This window comes from Dreissena polymorpha, chromosome 10 (genome assembly GCF_020536995.1).
Source record: "Dreissena polymorpha isolate Duluth1 chromosome 10, UMN_Dpol_1.0, whole genome shotgun sequence".
In the NCBI taxonomy this organism is placed as follows: domain Eukaryota; kingdom Metazoa; phylum Mollusca; class Bivalvia; order Myida; family Dreissenidae; genus Dreissena; species Dreissena polymorpha.
Window position 1 is genome coordinate 5,770,697 of NC_068364.1, and position 19,253 is coordinate 5,789,949.

A 19,253-nucleotide genomic window follows, 5' to 3' on the forward strand; every position below is an offset into this window, starting at 1 on the left:
GACGGACAGTGCGACTGCTATATGTGATGATAAAGTTAACGGACATAAATACACGTCGGTATGCATACTTTATCTACATACAATGACTTCTTTATCTGATAAGGGAATGCAATTCAAGTGCACATGTATTGGATCCGAAATAGGAACATCATGGGCAACGATTTCAACATTTTAATATGGCGGACATGTTTATGGACAGATCCTTATTGGCGACGCTTTACCTCTTATGCTTAGGTGTTTCAACCGGATTTATTCGTAAGTAATTACCTGACTATATTGTTTAAATTTCGTAATAAATGTACATTTTCACACTTTGGCAAAATTAAGAACGTAAGATATTCCAAAAAGAGAATGTATGCATTATTTTCAAACAAGCATAATCGCGCGTCTGACAAATGTTAGTAAATCGGTAAAGAATAAAGCATTTGTTACGCTACATATCGATAATTTGAACATGAAATACGTGTATTACTAACGTACCGTGTAAAATACGCCGTTCGTATGAAAAGAACAATTTGCGCAGTGGTTGCGCGTTAAATTTTGCAAATAAAAGACATTTATTGGAATCCCGGGGAACACAAACTTTGTTTATTTAACTGCGTTATGTAATGTTTATCTTCTTCAACTATTATGGTTTTTGTTAGTAATTGCATTAAATTACAGCTTTCATGCATCTGCGAAAAATATGCGAATAAGTTTCTTAAACACTCGTATGTTTTTATAATTCTTCGAAATAATCGAATGCGACCCAGGGGACATGCGTATGTGGGAGCTTACCGGGTTTAAGTGAGGTTAGTTGGAACTTACTTCCAAGATGGCGTCGTTTTCGTGTTTTTCGTGAAGGATTAGCTGATATTTTCACACCGTAAGCCACTTTGTATTTATATTTCGTTTTAATGATTACCTTACGACCATACAGTATTTGCGCATCCCGCGGTTTTATGTTTCAATATCGTAGACTTCGGTATAGAAAAAGTAATTGACGGAAACCAGTCCACAAATCTATTGTCAACTTAACAACTGAATTTCGAGAAATTAGATGTACAAATATCATTTTCTCTTATAATAAACTGTATTGACGCACGTGCACAGTAAATTATAACCATACATCGCGATTACCGGGTATTTCATTTTCCCGACGCCGTCTCAGCTGTGATATGTTCAGGTTTTACACGAAATAACTGTCTTGAATGAATTCCGCATAGGTGCGAATGTTTTGGAAAACATTTTTTCAAAAGAGATTAAGAGTTATCTTTTTTATCATTTTATAAATTGTTATATTATTATATTATATTCTATAATATTATTATAGGTTTTCTCACATACATAACACTAACATTTGATGAGCGTAATACAATGCATTTTACGATATTATTTACAAAGTGGAATTCTTTTGATGAGCGTTTGCCATAAAAATACTTTACATTTAACAATACTCATTAAGCAAGCGAAAATGCGTTGTTTTTAGTTGTTCGCCTGCGATCAAATAAGGTTAATATCACGCGTTTCAAGCCAGTTTTTTTATCTGCGCTAAAACTGATTACTGCTGCATCTGCTGCATCTGCCGCATCCGCGTCGAGAAAGAGTTGAATACTTTATGACAGAGGTTTGAGTTCTTCAACTATATTCATTCACAAATGGAAACATAGTGTGAAGATCGCGTTAAATGGAATATTTTTAACGGAGTGTATATAGAAAAGAATTTTAAAAACTGTTAGAATTATACGTGTCGCGAAAGAGAATGTTTATGAATGATTAAAATGGTATTTTTGCTCAGCACAGGGCATTCATAATCTGAGGCTATTAATAGATGCGGGAAAATAAAACTACTGCTGATCATCATATTACGGAATCCGGATAGTGCCATCTATAATCTCGCCCTTCTTTCATCAAGGGCGACACACGATATTTTTCGCGACAGTCGCGGCGACGCACGATATTTTTCTCGACAGTCGCGGCGACGCACGATATTTTGCGCAACAGTCGCGGCGACGCACGATATATTTAATACGATATATCGCCCTTGTGTAGGTAGCCCATATCGAGATTCCAATACACTATCAGACGTCTGTTGCGTAACCTGGTTGATAGTGCTTGCTACTACAGCGAGGTTAGAGTTGATATGTCTGGGAAACGGTTTTTTGTTCTCAACAGGTAGCGAAGATATCTCATGTATTCTCAATTGCACGGGCGAAAACAACACAAAAGTATGAGGTTAAGCTTGTTTATATGCACAGTTCTCCATTTATAAAACGTTGAACATGAGACGCGAAAATGCTGACTTTGAAATAAAATTTGAAATTTTCGTTTCTAAATAATTAAATTGAAAATAAAAGTTAAACTATTGTGTGTTTGTTTTCACTTGTTAGTCGAATATTCATTACATGAAATGTGTGTTATTATAGTAAAACCACACATAAGTGTTAGCAGATACAAATTATACTACGGGGCATCAAAACATGTGTTTCCTCACATAGCTTATTATGAGTTTATTTCTTCACCATCGAAATATATCGTATGTTAATATTTAACACTCAGTTTTCTTTCGAAACGTTCAAATCACACATTAATAGCCGCGTCATGCGAAAATGGGTCTCATTGCGTTTTGGCCAGCGTAGCTCAAGTTCGGCCTGTGAATTTGCGAAGTCTGGACAGAGGCGATGCTGTCCGCTATAAAATGACTCAAGGTTGTATGCATTATGTATCTTCAGACCAGACCGAGACATGCGCAGACTGGGCTGGCTATAGTTTTGATGGGCGCATATGGCATAATAGCCATTTTCGCATGACGCGGGTCTTTTATAATCTCATTGCGAGTTGAAAATGGCATATTTTCGCACAATGCATTTCGATATAAAATTGAATTTTAAAAAAGCAAATACAGCAACCTGGCAAATAAGGGTAGCCTATTCAGGCGTTCAGGAACGATTTCAAGACGTAATGACCGAGTGCGGCAAACATGTGTTGTTAAACAATTAAACTCTTCTCTTGACGTGACACTATACTCTTTCGGTAGTGTTTTTTTTTTCTCATCTTCAAAGCAAAAATATGTTTATCGATAGTCAATTATGTCTTCCCCGGATGATTTCGTGACCGAGTACAGACCCTGAAATTCTGCGAGATGGATTTTAAATCGTAGTTGTAACTCGGCCACAATTTGTGTCTATGTGTCGTTTGAATATGCAGAGAGTAGTCCGGAATTCCGTACCTTGAACAGTGTAACATCCTTTACGCTGCGCACAGACACAGTGATGCAGCCAAATTTCAGGGGATTTCTCTCGAATCAGCCTATAAAATATTCGAATGTATTCATTCGTGCCTGCTGGCGTTATATAGAGGTCATTTAACGTGAAAAGCTGGATAAAACAGCTATGCCGAAAAAGCGCACGAGTGTTCTATACCGATGTCAAGGTAAGAGACAGGTTGACACCGTGTGAACAACTAGGGTAACAAGAAAGGCATCAACAACAAAGTAAGGGTAAAACAGCGCTGTCTTTATGACTACCTAATTCGTAAGTAAAAAGTACTGCTCGCAGATTTATTTTTTATTTAGTTACATCAATTATCGCATTGTTAATTTTGAATTGTATATGGTGTCAAAACAAGTTTTGTAAAGGGAATTTTAATCATGAAATTGTATTATTAGTGTGATTCGATATTCCAACTATATTCATTTAATATGATGGTGATTGCAAATTGTATTTTATATTAACTGGTTCTCAATATACCGTTTTCATAATATTTCTTAATGCTTTCAGAACGTCAAAAACGAGACAGGTTGTTTTAATTTTGTCTAAGTTATCTCTATTGCACAAATATGAGGATAAACAGTGCACTTACATCTCGACCTGTGCGTTTAGACACACTCTTCATAAATTTGAATGGGTTGTGTTCATGTCAAACTTGCGATTAAAAGCTATAACATAATTTTGAAAATGAGTTGCTTCTAAGATTTTGCAATAGCGAACAACTTCAGTGCCTTCAGCGCTTTGATATTTAATGTTATGTATTACTGGGTTTGTATGCATGGTGTTAATCACGTCAACTGGTTGCTACCAAACATTCATTATTACTAGTTGAATTAAATTGCTCGGGTTTTGTTACACTGAACCGCATTTCTCTAAGCTTAACTAACGTTTATGTTTAAGTATTTAATAACGTGCGAAAGCTGTAAATAAAGGATTAACTATTCACAAAGGTTTGTGCATTTATTTTATTTTATTGACGAATATTTCAGTCAATGGTGGTCAGAAATGCACGTTCGAGCTAGACTGGTGCAGCTATAGAAACGTGCCGGGATACCCGATTTCATGGGCTCGATACCAGATGACCGAAAGTGACCACGTCGGCACTAGACCGGATACGAACCATTCTATCCATGTTTCCGGTAGGATAATACAAGGACAGTATTTGGCTAGTAATAGCGATAGTATTAGCGATAGCATGCTGCTGATGATGATGCGGCTGATGATGATGATAATAATGACGATGATGATGAAGTCTGTGATGCTGCTGATGATGATGATGGTGCTGCTGCTGCTGCTGATGATGATGATGGTGATGATGATGATGATGATGATGATGATGATGATGATGATGATGATGATGATGATGATGATGATGATGATGATGATGATGATGATGATGATGATGATGATGATGATGATGATGATGATGATGATGATGATGATTATGACAGTTCTTTTTAGATTGGGTGTTGAATCTTGAGAGTTCTGGACATCCGGGCGACATGGCAGCTCTAACCACAGGGACACAGTACTTCCCGTATAATCAGGTAAAAGGGTATCGTGTGTGTCATTTTCGTTATGATTATTATTTTCATTACCATTATTATTATTTATTTGTTTATTATTATTATTATTATTATTATTATTATTATTATTATTATTATTATTATTATTATTTATTTGTTTTATTATTTTTATTATTATTATTATAATTATCATTTTATTATCATTTTTATTATAGTCATTATATCACAGTTATCAATATCTTGCATATCTTTATCAGGTGTTCTCAGTTAACTTACAATATCGTACTGGCCATAACCCCATGTCCTTGACAGTCAACATAACTGGAAGCAGCCGTGGCGATTGGGCTCATAGCTTCACTGGTAAGCCAAACGTACGCTATAGGCGCGTGTCAACGAAGATCGTTTACACTTCCCTAATAAGCGACCATGTTCAATAGCCACTGCTGACGCATGTGAATAAAGTTGCTGGTCACAATTCAAACGGAAACTCACCCCCCCCCCCAACAACCCACTCAAAAACACCCTCCCCACACTAATCCCCCTTCCGCGCCCCACCACCCAGCACAAACTTACATCAACCTGGAATATGCGTTGTCTTTCAGAAGGAAGCTTAATATATGGAACTGATCGTGTAATTTAATCTTCTTACCAAATTTCGTATGTCTGTTGGGATGTCTTGGACATAATGCAGCCTCAGGCGCGCAAGGGCCGCATTAACTTCGATATATTCGTCGCTGTCGTTCTCAAACCTCGTAGCTACAAAATGCGTAAATCAAACCGATAAGTCATACTGATATTCAGAAATGGTAGCTACGATATTTTGTCACCACAGTTTTGTTATTTTTATGAGGTACGACAATTCGTCCTGATAAGAAATCTCGTAGCTGCAAATATAAAAACGTTTTTGTCAAATTTGTTCCAAACGAAAAGGCTTACCTATAGGTGAAATGACGTCGCTACGACTTTTCGCCGGAAAAAAGCCAACAATCAAGCTACAACATTTCGTCACGTGGCTTTTTCAAGGGCTCTGATGGGCGTAGAGCTACGAGATATAGCACAAAACACGCGCCAGACTATATATATTCGGAAAAGACGAAAACAAAAATTGAAAATTTTGGAGCTACGAGGTTTGAGAACGACAGCGACGAATACACTAAATAAGATTTGAATCCATGCCCTGCTGCTTTTTTTCAAAACCATTCTCTCCTAACCTCCGATTAAATGAATCGCGTTCTGAGAAAACTGGGCTTAATGCATGTGCGTAAAGTGTCATCCCAGATTAGCCTGTGCAGTCCGCACAGGCTCATCAGGGACGACACTTTACGCTTTTATGGTATTTTTAGTTTCAAGGAAGTCCCTCCTTACCGAAAATCAAGTTTAGGCGAAAGTGTCGTTCCTAATTAGCCTGTGCGGAACTGCACAGGCTAATCTGGGACAACACTTTACGCACATGCATTATGCCTAGATTTTCTCAGAACGCGACTCAAATGGTCGGTTAATGACATAAGTATGTGAAGTAATTTCTGTAAATCGACCAGGCTTGCCCAAGGAAAACTAATGAAAAGGTAAAATGGCCGCTGCGACATGACGAATTATTTTATATTTATGAAAAAACTGCTCTTCAGTGGCCTTACACGTGTAGACAACTAGGAGAGGGTTTATAATCGTCTCAAGTGATAAAACTAGGTGTAGAACAGAACATAACAAACAGCTTATCAGGACTTAAACAAATGTACTTCGTCTTTTAATGCATACATATTGTAGCAAAATTGTATTGCTATCAAAATCCAATTATATATTTTTCTCTTACTTCAAAAAGTAAATTTCTAATATATATAACTATCCAATGACACATTTATTTCTTATCACAAAACCCCTTAGATACCGATGAAAACTGGACATCCATTTGTCTTGACGCCATAGTGAAAGGTCCCATTGACGTAACTTTTATCGGTGGGGTCGCTGGAAACGGAAGAAGCTACTTGGCGCTTGATGACGTCACAATATCCTACGGGCGGTCTTGTATCGGATCGACGACATTGGAAAGTAAGGACATTTCAATATAAGAATAATTACGTATGCGGGAATAAAGTTCACATTCACATTATTGTTTAAGATGTTCATTTATAGCTTGAATGTTAGCCAATTATACGTTATGTGTAGTGTTATAATGTGTGTATTTTAGGCAATAGGTCAAGTGCATTCATATCAAAACTAATGGAAATAGAAAATGTCTTAAAAGATCATGTTTATTGAATTTCATTATTTCTATATTTAATATGACAAATGATGTTATTTATTATGATGTATTTGTTTTAAATTGAAATGCCTTTGTGTACTGTCTTCGTTTTCGCTGTTTCTCGCTTAGATCTACTAGCATTATAGTTTATATTGTTATATAAATGATGCACTCTGTATTTTTAGATTTAATTTACCTTCACACCTTGCTGCCGTTGTTTCGTTTTTTAATTGTTAAATGGCTATGAGCACTAGCATCATACTATTTTAACCGTTTCAATTGTATCGTACCTGTTACTTCAGAAATTATGCTGTTTTTTTTATGGGCAATGAACGTTTATATTGCTTTTTCGTTTTTTATTTGCTTAGATATTCTTATCAGCATTATCGTTTCATCATTTAAAAAAAAACCATTTACGCCTAGCGGACTCTCCCATCCTTCTAAATTGGATCAATTTATTTCCAAAATTAGGGATGTCTAGTATATTAATTTCTATATTTAGAATATTTCTTACAGAAATTCCTTTAAGCAAACGACGCAGACCCAGATGAGACGCCGCATCATGCGGCGTCTCATCTGGGTCTACGCTGTTTGCCAAGTCTTTTTTTCTAGGCATAAATGGGTTAAATTGTATCGTAGTTTTCTTATAGAAATAATGCATGTAGTGTTGAATTTGTTCTTGATTTTGTGTTCAATCACCAGCCCCAAACAACGTGTCATGCAGTTTTGAGACAGAAGACAGTTGCGGCTACACGAACTATGACGGCGAAAACGACTTCGGATTCTCCCGAAAACAATCCTGGACAATTTCAAACAATACCGGAACGACTGTGGACCGCAATGGATTAGGAAGTACGTTTTTAAGACTTGCATAAATCGAAAGAATGAAGTTTGATTAATGTTATTTTTTCTAGATTTCCTGGCGAGTTTAAAAGCATTGAAACATAAACTTTATAATTATAAAAACGTTAGTGTGTACATGTTGATAGTTATTTGTTTATATGCAACAAATATACCAGTACCTTGTGATGTTATTTCAATATAATTATAGTTTAGACGTTATTGTTTCGAAATGTACAGGTTTATGACAAAATATTTGTGAGTTCAAGGTTAATACAGAGTTAAAACGTGATTTATATTAAGTATTATAGTTATAATTTGTTTTTTTGTCTTTATTTTTGAACTTAATTAAAACGCATGTTTGATATCAATTAGAGTACAACAACAGCGGATAAAAACAAAAATACTTTGTGCTTTTATATTATCTTTCTTTTTTTTAACAAAACAAAAAACATACCAGTTAAAATGTGCCCTTCATATATTCATATATATGCAATGTTGCGTAGTTTCACCTAAGTAATTGTGTTTATGGAATAACTTTAACCCGTTCATGCCTAGCGTCCTGAAAAAAGGACATTGCAAACAGCGTAGACCCAGATGAGACGCCGCATAATGCGGCGTCTCATCTGGGTCTGCGCTGTTTGCTTAAATGAATTACTTTATGAAATATTCTAAATATAGAAATAACTATACTTGACACCCCTAATTTTGGAAATAAATTGATCCAATTTTGAAGGATGGGAGAGTCCACTGGGCATACATGGGTTAAAATGTTGCATATGTAAAACAATATCCTTGTTTTGAAAACAAACGCATATTTCGAAAAATACACGTTTAAAATGACTTAGGATACAATGGTTGAAGTCATGTTAACACTTATAAGCGTTTATTACCTGTTAGTCTCGTCCGTGAGAGCGTTTGTTTGTTAACATTTCGCTGGCTCTCCGAAAGCTGTCGACGAATGTACGTGTCTTTGGAGCTGTCCATAATCGCGCGTATTCGACTAATATGTCCGGAGATGATCGTAAAAGCTGCGTTTTAAAATGTGAATTTAGAATGCCAGAACAATCATGAAGCATTTTTGGCTTTGAAAAAATTGCCCCTTTGGATTTATTCATATGATTATGGTTGTGAAATAGTTTTTTAATCGAGAGATATCAACGTATTTCTGAAAGAAACAGAAAACCCTCTCCACAGAGCTCACTGTACACGGCCGATGGCGTGATATCAACAGCTCAATACAAGAATTGTCGTATTTGCTATTATACTATTTACAATTTACAAAAATATTTCAGAATATACTTGAATGTTAATGGTTGAAGATACCCTTTTCAGGGTCGTATATGGCCGCTGTCGCACTGACCTCTCAAATCGAGAAAGCGAAGCTTTACTCTCCGTCCTTCAGCTCGACGAAAAACCAACAGAGGTTAGTTCGTATTCGGAAAAAAGTAGTTCATATAATTCAGTAAAATCATAATTGTTTTGAATATTTATATCGCATAAAACAGTATTGCGATATATATCCGGTCGTTAATTTTGTTGAAATATAGTCAAATCATGTCGGCATAACATAACATATTAGTCCTGCATTAAAACTGCTATAATTTCAGTGTTAAAGTATACATATTTTGTTAACAGTATAACATATTTGCGCATTTCTTGTTCGAATAGTTTGTAAGTACATGTTTTATTAATAATTTCATTTACTTCATAATGAAACATCTCTATATTGCGTCGTATTTATACATACGACGAAAGACATGGTTCTACCAAGTACGGTACACGATTAGTTACAGCACAAATTAGAGGAGCTCGTCCAATTTAATGTCGTATGACACATTTAAAAAACGATACAATTTAAAATATACATTATTTTTGTACCAACTTATTTCCTTCGTATATTTCAAATGTCCTTTATTTTCGAACAATATTAGTCACAAATGTTCGTTTGTGTTTGACTCTTAATCAGTTGTCTATTTAATTTGCTCGTTAAGGGTTACGTTCTGGTACAACATAAACGGAGAAGGCCCTCAGACCCTGAAGGTTTATTTCACGGTTCAGTGGGTCCAAGGGATTCCATCTTTCAGGAAGACAAAAGGTAACAGTGCATTCATTTGCTGTGATGACGGTAAAATACGTAATTAATTCTTATAATTCACGGGAGAAAACCCTTGATGTAACATTATCAATCTCCACGCAGAGTCGTCGTTCCTTGCTCTCACATACAATTTATCCAGTTTTGCTGGTTCCCGTCAAATCTCTGCGCGACGGTTGTTACATTATATAACTTCATTCTGGAAAATGAATTATTGAATATTTATTAGGTAACTAATGACCAATGAAATCCAACTTCAGGTTAAATTACTCTTTGAATTAAGTATTGAAAGCAACGATCATATGAGTTAATAACGGTTATGTTTTATATTCCATTTAATTTTATGACAAACATAAAAGTATTTATCATCTAACCATTTATAATACAAGGGACAAAATTGTCACAAAACCAGGTTTTCATTGTGAAAAAAATATCTGATAAAGGGAGAAAACTCAAACTGAACTTTTGAAATGACCAAAAAAAATTAACCCCGTTTGTAAGTTGTTTTTTTTTTTTTTAAATCTATTTATAGTCGTGGCGACCTTGACATTGGAGATATTGACGTGATTCTTTCGTGGGACACACCGTCCCATGATGGTGAACAAATGTGCCAAATGATTTTAAAATCTCACAATGAATGACATAGTTATGGCCAGGACAAGCTCATTTATGGCCATTTTCGACCTTTGAACTCAAAGTGTGACCTTGACCTTGGAGATATCGACGTAATTATTTCGCGCGACACACCGTCCAATGATGGTGAACAAATGTGCCAAATGATTTTAAAATCTGACGATGAACGACATAGTTATGGCTCGGACAAGCTCATTTATGGCCATTTTTGACCTTTGAACTCAAAGTGTGACCTTGACCTTGGAGATATCGACGTAATTATTTCGCGCGACACACCGTCCAATGATGGTGAACAAATGTGCCAAATGATTTTAAAATCTGACAATGAACGACATAGTTATGGCCCGGACAAGCTTATTCCGCCAGCCCGCCAGCCCGCCAGCCAGCCAGCCAGCCCGCCAGCCAGCCCGCCCGCATTCGCCAATCTAATAACCAGTTTTTTCCTTCGGAAAACCTGGTTAAAAAACAAACACATTTGTTTACGTGTCATGACAAGCAGGGTATTTTATTTCTTGAAACACACGCACAAACACTGGTTCCCAAAAAAAATGCCATAAAGTATGAATGGCAAATAAGTGTCATTATACATAGAACTGAGAAAAATTGAGTATAACAAGTATACTCGTTAATGTCCGGAACCAATGCCCCTTTCTATCTCAAGTCATCCTTCTGCTCTCATAAAACTCACTGAAACACATAAAGCATAATATTAACCTTTAAACAAACCAGAGCATGAAAAATAAAACGATTTAAATCACGTCAACGCTCTACCCTGCTTGCCTGTCGAATGACCAAACATACAAATCTGTGCACGAGGAAATCTTGATTTCCGCACCATTGAACATGCACCACCTTCAAAACCTGTATAACCACTTTCAATCACACACCGATAATAAATACATTTATGTTTCATATTCCATTACATTTTATGACATACATAAAGTATTTATCATCTGACCATTTATAATAAAAACAAACACATTTGTTTAGGTGTCATGACAAGCAGTGTATTTTATCGACAGAAAAAAAACGGGGCAAAATATGATGTAAAATTTTCAATTTCCAACATCAAGTACCACATATATTTACAAAGCCATATGAGAAGAAACATTTTTTGTGTTTCCTTCCGAATCTCTCACGTATCGATCCTTTGCATTATCAGTTTTCCACCGCTCATGCTTTTTGACGATGCTGGAACAGCAGCGTCCAAGGTTTGATAACCAGTAAAAAAATTCTTCACAATGGCGACCTATGTAAAAGACCGAGCCAGTCCGATTGAGATAACTCGATTTTTCAGTTACTTCCCTTGGCATTCGCCACTGCGTAGGAGATTGCTCGTTGATTTTCATTGATAACATTCTCCTAGCAGAGTTGTCGTTCGTTGATAAAGGTAAATATTAATAGAACAGCATATCCTGGGGAAACAGATTCAATAAGTGTATCAGAACGTTAATTTCAAATTAGTAATTTTACATCCATTTTATTTTTGTGGACCAATGAAACAACTATATATTTTCTCTATTTTGTTTGATATTTGTTCTCGATTTAGTAAATAAATTGCGAATAAAAACATGTAAAATTAACTTTTTACGTGATCACAAAACTAAAGAATGCGAACGATTTCGAACCTGCAAATTGTAAACGCTGCACTGCTATGATATATATAGATAAAACAACATCTTATCGTAATTGTCCGTCCCGCTAGCGCAGTGGTAAGGACGTTCGCTTTTTCACCTTTACGACACCGGTTCGATTCCCGCTCCCGGCGCAAAGTTATAATTTGTATGTTTTGTGGTCACCATTCCTGCCAGTTGTTTTTTTTCCGGAAAATCTCATCCCCCCCAACCCGCAGCATTTGACCATATAAAAAAATAAAAAGTATTTCAGTACAAAACAAATAGCTGCAAATTGCAATATTCGTTCTCGATTTAGTAAATAAATTGCGAATAAAAACATGTAAAATTAACTTTTTACGTGATCACAAAACTAAAGTATGCGAACGATTTCGAACCTGCAAATTGTAAACGCTGCACTGCTATGATATATATAGATAAAACAACATTTCTTTGCGTAATTGTCCGTCCCGCTAGCGCAGTGGTAAGGACGTTTGCTTTTTCACCTTTACGACACCGGTTCGATTCCCGCTCCCGGCGCAATGTTATATTTTGTATGTTTTGTGGTCACCATTCCTGACAGTTTTTTTTCCGGAAAATCTCATCCCCCCCCCCCCCCCCCCCCCCCGCAGCATATGACCATATAAAAAATTGAAAAGTATTTCAGTATAAAACAAATAGCTGGAAATTGCACAAATCATTCAACATTCGTCCCAACTGTCGTCAATCTAATCTTATTGGGTAGGAGTGCTGGACACACTCCGGTCCCAACATTATGCGGCCTCAGCGCGGAGGTAACTCATTACCTTGGAAAAACACAAATACACACACTGGGTGCAGCCTAGGCGCGTATAGACTCAAACAAGGCAACAAACTCAAGTGCGGGCACAATCATTTAAAATTTACATATTGAATACGATATTCTAACGTAAATTATACAACCACCTAAGTAAACATACCATGTTTGATATTTCGTTCGATTGTTAGATTTCAGCATTTACATGTATAAGGTCATTTCGCTATTAGTTAACTTATCCATATGTTCGTGGGCGAACTCGGATAGTCAAGTGCTAATACGATTGAGCTCACATGGTCCGGCTATGTGCTCATACCTACTTTCGAGAATCATCATGAATGTATTGCCATACTTAATGAACAAGAATGTGACCCGCCTCCCAGTTTCGCTCAATGGGTCAAGTTACCCACGGGTACTACTTCCCCGTACCCCTAAACTTTTTTTCGTACCAAAAATGTTTCGTACGCAATTTTTTTTTCGTACCAAATTTTTTTTCGTACCCAAAATTTTCGCACCCAAATTTTTTATCGTACCCAAATGTTCGTATCAACATACACAATTGTGGTGATATAGATAAACTTAAATTGATGTTTTATATCCATCCTCTTCAAAAGCATCGTCACACCAGTACTGCCAGTACTTTGATTTAACAATCTATCAGCCACACCGCTATTTGCAGCAGCAGTTGCTTCCCCTGACCGAAATGAATGCAAACCGTAAACATTAGGATTAAGTCCAATATCACGAAGTTTGTCGCGTAAGATTTCTCGTGCTCTACTGTAACTCATCTGCTTTGAGCCAACTAAAACGTCTTTATGCATTTTCTTACAATGTTTTATGTTCCTAAACAAAAAATCTTTTGAAGTATCGGGAATACATGTAGTTGCTTCAAAGATATTTTTTGGCAAGTAATAGACAGGGTATAAATCTGAAATAGTTTTACATATTGTCACCTGTTCGCCCTTGCACAATTGATCCGTTTTACTCTTAAAATGTTAATTTTAGCACAATCCTCAAAAAATGTTATATCGCATCTTTTTAAAGAAACCAATTCGCTAGATCTCAAAAAACCTGAAAACATACCAAACACATTGTGACGAATCTCAAATCTAATAAAGAATCAGAGTTTCCAAAACGTTTAACAATCTTTTTCATATCCTCTATAGTTATCGCGCATTTCTGAACTGGTGGTTTTGGATTTGACCTTATTAATCCATTTTTAGCAAAAGTAACCAGATCAGAATCGCAAGGATCACAAAATCCCGCAATTTTATGAGCCCATGAAATACCATATACAATCGCGTTAATTTTTGAAGCAGACGGACAAGAATTTTTAAGTGAAACCAAGAACAGGCTGACATGATAATCCGTAGATGGCAAAGGATTAAAGTCGTACTTTCTACACCATGCACTATATGCTTTAACCCTTTCAGTGCGGGAACCGAATTTTGAAGGCCTTTGCAAACAGTTTGGATCCTGATGAGACGCCACAGAACGTGGCGTCTCATCAGGATCCAAACTGTTTGCTATTCTGATAATATTCTTTGAAAAAAATCGAAATAAATGCTAATTTTAGAAATTCAGCAGACGACATTTTAGCAGACGACAAATTTCCCAGCATGCAAAGGGTTAAAATTAAGTATTATACTGTTTGTAAGTGTTATCTGACTTTGATGGTTTGACCAAATCCTGCAGAATTTCTTGCGACTTTTGCAATTCTGATGGAAGACATTCTCTGTTGATCCAGCGACCCATCTTAAAGGCATCTGTCAAATGTATAAATCATGTCCAACAAAAACATACATAAATACTGTAAATTGACTTACTGTAATAAAAAAAAGTTTTCCCTGCTCTATTTTTTGCAAGTAATCTCCATTTTAAAGTTACATAACCCTTGCTCTCTTTTTTGCAAGTATTATAATTTAAAAATTGTTTATTTTAACCCTTGCTTTCTTTTTTGCAAGTATCATCCTTTTAAAAATATATCATTTGCTTTCTTTTTTTCAAACATTCCATTCCTCGTGTACTGCACACGACTTCGTAAGCACCAGTCGGTACCAGTCGAACAAAAAATTCACAAAACATGGTTTCTATACATTCTTTATAGCCATACATACAAAACAATATCCATTAAATCATAAATACAAATAAAAACACGTGAAATATCCAAACAATACCATAAGTATAGCAAAACTGTCGAAAACATTCATATCACCGATTCACATTACAACGTACATATACTGTAGTGATATTCTAATAGCAAGAACTTTACTTAAAAAACGCCTTTAGCTAAATACAGAGTGGTTCTAACTCACAAAAATATTCTGACCTTTGTCGAACACAATAATATCCTTTACAAAATGCTTTTGTATATCTCCGGCCTCAAATAAGAATGGCCAAAAGGCTGCACTAGGCCATCTGGGTACCACCAAAACGCCATGCGCGTTGAATTCTATAAGGTGCATAATTGTTTTTTCTACCAGATAAATAGGTGGTTCTAACCAATTCAAATCGGCACCCCAAAACAGGATAAAACAATCAACTGCTTCCGTTTCAAAATCATAGAATTTTGAATTATATCTCGAAGTCTTTTTATTTTCAAAAGTAGCAAAGCGATCAATCGAAAATGGACCCCAGATGCCATTCAAATACTCAAAGAAAACTCGTGAAACTTCCCATTCATCTGTATTGTTAATTTTACTTATACTGTCGGCAATGGAGTTTAATTCTCTGGGAACCCATTGTATTTCTAGTCCTATATTCATCTTCAAACAAATACTAAAAATGCTTAGAGCTCGATTATGTAACTCGAGATTAGAACTTCCTACCTTTACCACTTGTACACATGATTGAGAGTCAGGAAACCACTTTACAGTTTTCCCCCCTAAAACATTCCCATAAGCCCGTAAAGCTAGAAATACTGCTTTAATTTCTCTAAGTGGAACTTTTATTGCAATCATCATTTGACCATATATCATGAAAAATGAAACCTGGCCTATCAACAATGTAAGCCCCACAGGCAAACCCACTTGCATCACTGTGAACTTTCAAAACTTCGACACATGTACATTTACTAAGAGGTTTTGATTGTATGTCATCTATGCGATCTAACCAAAATCTTAATTCAGAAATGCAAAAGCTATTTGGATCAAGTGCTATAACTCTATCCCATGACTGTCTAGAAGCGATTTCGGAATAAAGAAATCTAGTCATTAACCTTGCTAGACTACCTATAACAGGCATCATAGAAACAATTTTCACCGTACATCTAGCTTAATCCCTAGCCGAAACAATTGGCATGGAAGATAATACCTCCAAAAGAGTATTTCTAAAATCAAGCATTCTTCTATCAAGAATTTCGATAGAAAACATTTGGCTATCCCAGATTAATCCTACCCATTCTAGCCTCTGAACTGGTATCCATATTGACTTTTTCTCATTGATCACAAGTCCAGCTTCTTGTAATGTATTTCGAACAAAATTTGCGTCTTGTGTTGTATTTTCGATATTAGAATTAGTACCCCAACCGTCATCTAAAAACATAACAATTTGTATGCCATTAAAACGCCAGTATTTAATGATCTCCCTAAGACACTTTACAAAACAAAAAGGTGCGCACGACAAACCAAATGGAACCACTGTATAAACATAGAATTTACCATTTAAAGAAAATCCTAAATAATTCTGGTGTGCAGAAAATATGTCCAAATGATAATAACCTTTTGACAAATCAAATTTGAAGCAAAAACAATTCGGATCAAAATATTCAATTCCCGTTGTCCAGTCTTCGAAGTCATTTTTTCTTTCCAAATGTATTTCTTAACAAATCGTAAATCTAAAATCAACCTTTTCTTACCGACTGAATTCACGGCTACACTTAATGGACTTACAACATGAGGGATTTCTATTGATTCTACAATAAAGCCATTATTTAACATATCCTGCACCGACTCGTTTACAAAATCTATATGCTTTAAAGCTGATTGGTTATTTGCAGATACACATTTTCCAGGTAGTTCTATAAATGGTAATTTGTAACCGCCGACAATACAGTCAATTATATCAGGGTTGGCTCCGATGCTTTTCCAAAAAAGTACATGTCTCTTTAAGCTACCTTTTACAGTTGAAGGTGATGAATGATACTTTTCTTCAAAATGCGCCTCAATGTCAGAAATGTCTAAACCAGCAATATACTTATCATTGGGTAGGTTTTCTATTTGGATTTCCGGTCTCACGTCTAGGCATGATGTTTTCCTGGAAACGGTTAACCCACTCGCACTCGCGCCGGAAATGGCCCTGTCGTCCACAAGCGAAACACGTGGTGTTGGCGCCGGTTCTGGCTGGATAGGGCCGAAAAAACTGTTGGCGCTCCACCCCCATAGCCATCGGTCGAGAAGGGAAAAGAGGACCAACAAAAGGATCCTGCGCTGGTGGAGCCGGGGAAGCGGAAGCAGATGGTCGATCAGCCAAACGATTGAAAACAGAACGTACATTCAACGAATTAGAAGGATATGATTTCAGTTTTTTGACAGCTCTAGCCTCGGCTTTGTTTTTTTTTTTTTCATCATCACTAGCCGACCCTAATACTGGTTTTTCATATTCAGCAACAGTGGCCCAGCCCCCGGGGGAAGAATCAGCCAACCTGACAAGTTTATTTCTGTAAGTTAGTTTTTTTTAAACATTCTTTTGCCTTTTCTTTCGCAAAGACACGACTATCGCTCTCCAATATGCATTGAAGCAAAGAGCAAAGTTCAGCATTGAATAAGAACTGATGTTTACACGAGGAACTCTTGAAAGCAGGCACCTCAATTCTATCAACAGTTTTATGGCTTGTAATATCCCTTTTTAACGATGACAACTGTGAATCAAAATAGCTTCTAAATAAACCAAACACGTCAAACAATTCTTCCCTATCCCCCGAGGGCCTACCTTCTTGACCACTACCACGTGGTCGTTCCGTGTGTCCATTTAATTTGTCAGCTCTGTCTTCGCCGGCGATGCGTTCACGCCTCTCGTCCTGACTGTCCATATTTTACAAATTGCAAATGCCAAAACGGTACAAAAATAAATCAAATTTCACAATTAAATGTGGTCGAGCAGAAAAATACAACGATTTAAATCACGTCAACGCTCTACCCTGCTTGCCTGTCGAATGACCAAGCCTACAAGTCTGTGCACGAGGAAATCTTGATTTCCGCACCATTGAACATGCACCACCTTCAAAACCTGCATAACCACTTTATTCAATCACACACCGACAATAAATGCATTTAATATGTATTGCAAAGCACAAACCGCCTGCATTGGTGACACTTTGAAAACGAGTCGCTTGATTGGTTGAATTTCCCTGCACAATTAAACATTGAAAACAATATGTCTCATTAATAATTCAGGAAAACGTTAAGTTAATAGCCTAATATCGGTCTGTCAAGAAAATTGTGTATTTTAGTGAGTCTTTTCTACAACGGCAAATGCAAGGCCGCAACGTTAATGTTTCTTGAATAGTATCCGGTATGTTTGGTATCTTTTACATGTGCATTCTTTCAGGGGCATGTTGCGGCAACAAAATCTAATTATTTAAAGTACACACTTTTTCTTAACTTGAGTATGTCGTTCGATTTTTATATTGAAGCCATGAACCAGATCACGAGCATTCTAAGCCTCGTCGCTCAACTAATAAATAACTACTCAGTAATACCAAGTACGTTCTATGTTTAGACTCGCTGATCCCTGCCTGGGAGAAGGGTTGCGTTGATGTTACGGCTTCCTCCAACCTCGCCTCCGTTGTGTTCGAGGCCACAGTGGCCAGTGGCATCGTAGCTGTGGACGATGTCAGTCTTGAAGATGGTGCATGCGCAACTTTGACGTCATAGATGACGTTATTGGCGAGAAGACCCATATGGGTCACCTGAGCAGTATGACAAGGGAGAGTACACTTTCAACGAAACTAGACTTTGAAATTCTCTAATAGCATTATTCCAGTCACTTAAGTTTCTCAAATTTAGTATTCTAAGCAAAACCGAAACCGTTGATTTGTACTTCTTTTAATAAAAATAATATGTACAATTAGTGAGCTGTGTTTCTTTCAAAAAGTGGACCCAATAAAATGTACTATATGCTTGAGAAGTAATTAAGTGCCAGCTTAAATGCTCTTTGCTGAAAAAATGTATATTTTCAACAATTTTGTTTTACAATATTTGCTGGTTTGTGCTTTCTACAGTATAATGTTGTTAATGACACACAAATATTAGAAAACAAAAAAA

The 19,253-nt window shown here is 36.4% G+C and overlaps 1 protein-coding gene across 1 annotated transcript; it reads left to right on the plus strand.

Annotated features, from left to right (window-relative positions):
* Positions 1-88: 88 nt before the first annotated feature.
* LOC127847401 (MAM and LDL-receptor class A domain-containing protein 1-like) lies at positions 89-19,059 on the plus strand. Its single transcript, XM_052379272.1, has 9 exons — positions 89-255; positions 4,238-4,387; positions 4,710-4,795; positions 5,032-5,134; positions 6,656-6,820; positions 7,716-7,865; positions 9,189-9,279; positions 9,848-9,951; positions 18,709-19,059. The coding sequence occupies exons 1-9, from the start codon at positions 177-179 to the stop codon at positions 18,861-18,863; spliced, it is 1,083 nt and encodes a 360-aa protein (XP_052235232.1). The 5' UTR covers positions 89-176; the 3' UTR covers positions 18,864-19,059.
* The last annotated feature ends 194 nt before the right edge of the window (positions 19,060-19,253 follow it).